Source organism: Tupaia chinensis, unplaced genomic scaffold (genome assembly GCF_000334495.1).
Source record: "Tupaia chinensis unplaced genomic scaffold, TupChi_1.0 Scaffold000465_1, whole genome shotgun sequence".
Classification (NCBI taxonomy): domain Eukaryota; kingdom Metazoa; phylum Chordata; class Mammalia; order Scandentia; family Tupaiidae; genus Tupaia; species Tupaia belangeri.
In genome coordinates, this window is record NW_006159974.1 from 452426 (window position 1) to 456136 (window position 3711).

Consider the following 3711-nt stretch of genomic DNA (forward strand, 5'->3'; position numbering starts at 1 on the left):
ACCCAGTGGCTTAAAAATCATGCCAGGCACATGTGCATACATGCCCAAAATCCATAGAAGAGAATGGAGGAGAAGGGACTGTAACATGGCCATCCCCCCTGGGGGGGCGGTGATCTCTCACTTTCCCTCTCTCTCTAGCAAGTGCATGTGAAAATGAATGTGAATTCTGAGTGAGCAAGCGGCATGCCTTGTGTGTTGTGCCCTGCGTTGCACAACTTCTGGCTAGCTGGGGCACCCCACCCTTGTTTCAGACGAGATGAAGGGAGCTATGAAGAGAGCTTGTCTACAAAGCTGGCAGCCAGGCAGGCAGCCCCCACCCAGAGCGTGGCTGGGCATGGCCAGATCACACTTGAAAGCATCTGTGACCACACCTGACAGCTCCCTCTAGGGTGGGGTGTCCTGGCTACAGTCTGGGCCAAGGTGGGCAGGCAGGGGCAGATGAGAGCCCTCCCTGCTCCTGACCTCACCCTGACTTTATGGAGCCAAGGATGGGTGGGGCTGGGAGCGCTGAGGCAGCCTGGGACTTGAGGCTGAAACCCTTGGGGGTCGGCAAGAGGTCCCAATGGAGATCCACTTGGTTCATGATGTGACCTAGCAAGGGAGGCGGGGCAGAGGGCAAGGGTCTTGTCTCTCCCTGCCTGGGCCCCCAAGACCCAGGAGCTCAGAGGCTTTTCCAGGGGTGACCTCAGATTCATGGCCCAGCCCTGTCTCTTCCCTGTTGGGGAGCAGGCGGGTAAGAGGTATTCATTCAGCTGCTAAGAAGCTGCTCCACAGACTGAGGGCACGGGGGAAACCCAGGGTTGATTCCTGGTCTAACCTAAAGGCCATCATGGTGGTGTGAAACTGCAGTCCCAGCCACTCTGGAGGCTGAAGCAGGAGGGTCACGAGCTTGAGACTGGCCTGGGCAACCAAGCTAGTCCTTGTCTAAGGAAGAGCTGGAGATGGTGGCACCTGCTAGGAGGCTGACCCAGAATGCCACATGGTGAGACCATGTCATGAGAGAGAGAAAGAGAGAGAGAGAGAGAGGCATCTATGAGCTCTCTCAAATAGGACCCTGGGGTGTGGTGCTACCCCTAGCCCATCAAGGATAAGATAGTTATCACTGAGGGACCAGCAGGTGCTGTGGTGGTTAAGGCACTGGACACTCCTACATGGCCAAGCTTGGTTCAAGTCCCAGACCTGGTGGCTTGCTTTCTCACTCCCCCCGCCACCCTCTATCTCTCTCTGGTCAAATTAAAATAAATAAAATTAAAGAAATTATTATTATTATTTTTTTAAAAAGACACTTATCATTGAGTGGTCTGGAGTCTGATTTCTAGTCCCACAGGTGTCCCCAGAGTCTGGCTCTGGCTCCTTATAGTACTGGCAGGGTAAGCCTCAGCCCCGAAAGAGAAAGCAAGCAGAATGAGGCAGAGAGAGAGGCAGTGGGGGGCCTAGGTCCTAGAGAGGCAAACAGCCGCCTCTGCTAGTATTTACTGCAGGCAGTGGACTAGCAGATGGTGTAATGGTTACATCGCTGGACTCCCAGGTAGTTGACCGCAGTTCAAATGCTGGACCCAGAGGCTTGAAACTCACACCAGACACATGTGCGTGTGCACCCAAAATTATGAGACGAGGATGAAAGAGAAGGGCATGACCATCCTCCCGGGGGAGTGATTTCTCGCTTTCTGTCTCTGTCTCTTCAACAAGTGCATGCGCCCCATAGCAAAAATCTCTCTCAAAGCAAAAAACAAGGGACTGGCAGGTGGCGTGGTGGTTAAGGCACTGGACTCCCACGTGGCTGACTATGGTTTTTAGTCCTGGACCTAGTGGCTTGCTTTCTCACTCTCCCTCTTTCCCACTCTCTCTCTCATGTCAAATTAAATAATAAATAAAAATCTAAAAAAAATGAAAAACGAAATATCTGGGGGAACCAGTAGATGTGGTAGCAGTCCCATCGCTGGACTTCCACATGGCCGACCACGGTTCAAGTCCCGGACCCAGTGGCTTGAAACTCAAACTGAGCATATGTGTATGCATGTCTAAGATCCCAGGAGAAGGGAGGAAAAGGATTGTGGCATGGCCATCCCCCTGGGGAGTGATTTCTCATTTTCTCTGTCTCTGTCTTGCAAGTACAAGTGCTGTATAGCAGAAATCTTTCTAAAAATCAAAAAACCTGAGAATCTCAGGCCCTAAGGGGAGGAGGATGGCTGGAATAAGCCAGGCCTGTGAAGGCAGGAGAGAGAAACCGCCAAGATTACGGTAGGGGCCTAGGAGCAGCACCATCCCTCAGAGTGGGGAGAAGTGGGGCCTGATCCCACAGGTGGTCAGATAGAGGAGGTGGGATCAAGGGCAAGCCTCAGGCTCCAAGTAAGCTGGTACCCGCCGCCCCCAGAGCTCCCCTTTCCCTCTGTGCTGTGGGAATCAAAGAAAACAGGCTTTGAGATCACAATCCGCAAAAAGGGAACTGAAGCCTAGAGAAAGGAGGGCTTTGCCTCAACTCACTCAGGGAAGTCAGTAACAAAGGCCGTGAAGGCTCACGCCTGCTGTACTTGAGGCTCCCTAGCCTTTTCTTTTTCTTTCTTTTTGAGAGGTTTTTGCTATAGGGCATGTGGGCTCCCCAGAAAGAGAGAGACAGAGAGACAGAAAACGAAAAATCACACCCTGGGGGGATGGCCACTGTGCAATCCCTTCTCCTCCATTCTCCTCTCGGGATCTTGGGCACACACGCACACGCGCCCGGCGCTAGTTTAAGCTACCGGGTCTGGGATGTGAACCGCGGTCGACTACATGGGAGTCCAGCGACATAGCCAGCCTCCCCCATCCCCCTCACAGCCCCACTTGAGTTCTGGGCGGAAATAGCCAAACCCCTCTTCAGTTCTGGGTTGATAATAACAACAACTAATAATTATGACACATCGGGCCTTGGGCTAAATTTTTCACTTGCACTAAGTCACTGAGTCGTCACAGTAACCCATTATTACCATCAGCAGCTTTTTTCCAGACGGAGAAACAGGCACAAAGTGTCCAACTTGCACAAGTTCATCTCCTTCGCGGCAGAACCAGGACGTGACCAGGCGGTGTGGCTTCACAGACCACGCTAGTAAAGAACACACCGGACTGCTTGCTATCACATTCCATGACAGGCACCCTGTGGTTCAAATCCTGGCCCTGCTGCTTCCTACATTTTTTTTTTTTTTTAATAAACAAGTAACCACCTCCCTGGACTTTGTCTTCCTTAACAAAAAGACAGAACTGGCCACAGGCCACGGCCTGAAGCACTTCAGTGCCCAGCAGCGGGCCCTGCTCCAGCACCTAGTCATTTGTTTTAATTAGAGAAGGTTCCAGATGTGGGCAGAACCTTCCTTGCCCCGCCCGCTGCCCCTGTACGCAGGGGGAGGAATGCAGGGGAAGGGGCGGCCCCCAGCTGATCATTGCCATTAATAGAGGGCTGAAACACCGCCTGCTAAAAATATCCGGTTGGAGGCCCATAAAAGCGCAGCCGGCCAGGCGCCCAGCACTTCTAAGAGCCTGAGCCAGAAGCACAAGCAAGCCAGCATGACCGAGCGCCGCGTGCCCTTCTCGCTCCTGCGGAGCCCCAGCTGGGACCCTTTCCGCGACTGGTATCCGGCCCACAGCCGCCTCTTCGACCAGGCCTTCGGGCTGCCCCGGCTGCCCGAGGAATGGGCGCAGTGGTTCGGCACGAGCGGCTGGGGCGGGGCCGCGGGGGCG

General features: G+C 53.8%; 1 protein-coding gene across 1 annotated transcript in view; it reads left to right on the plus strand.

Moving 5' to 3' along the window:
* Positions 1-3380: 3380 nt before the first annotated feature.
* HSPB1 (heat shock protein family B (small) member 1) overlaps positions 3381-3711 on the plus strand; it is a gene marked incomplete in the record, with an annotated part of 1586 nt that continues 1255 nt past the window's right edge. The window contains 1 exon segment of the mRNA XM_014590610.2: positions 3381-3693. Within this exon segment, the coding sequence (XP_014446096.1) occupies positions 3538-3693 (156 nt within the window).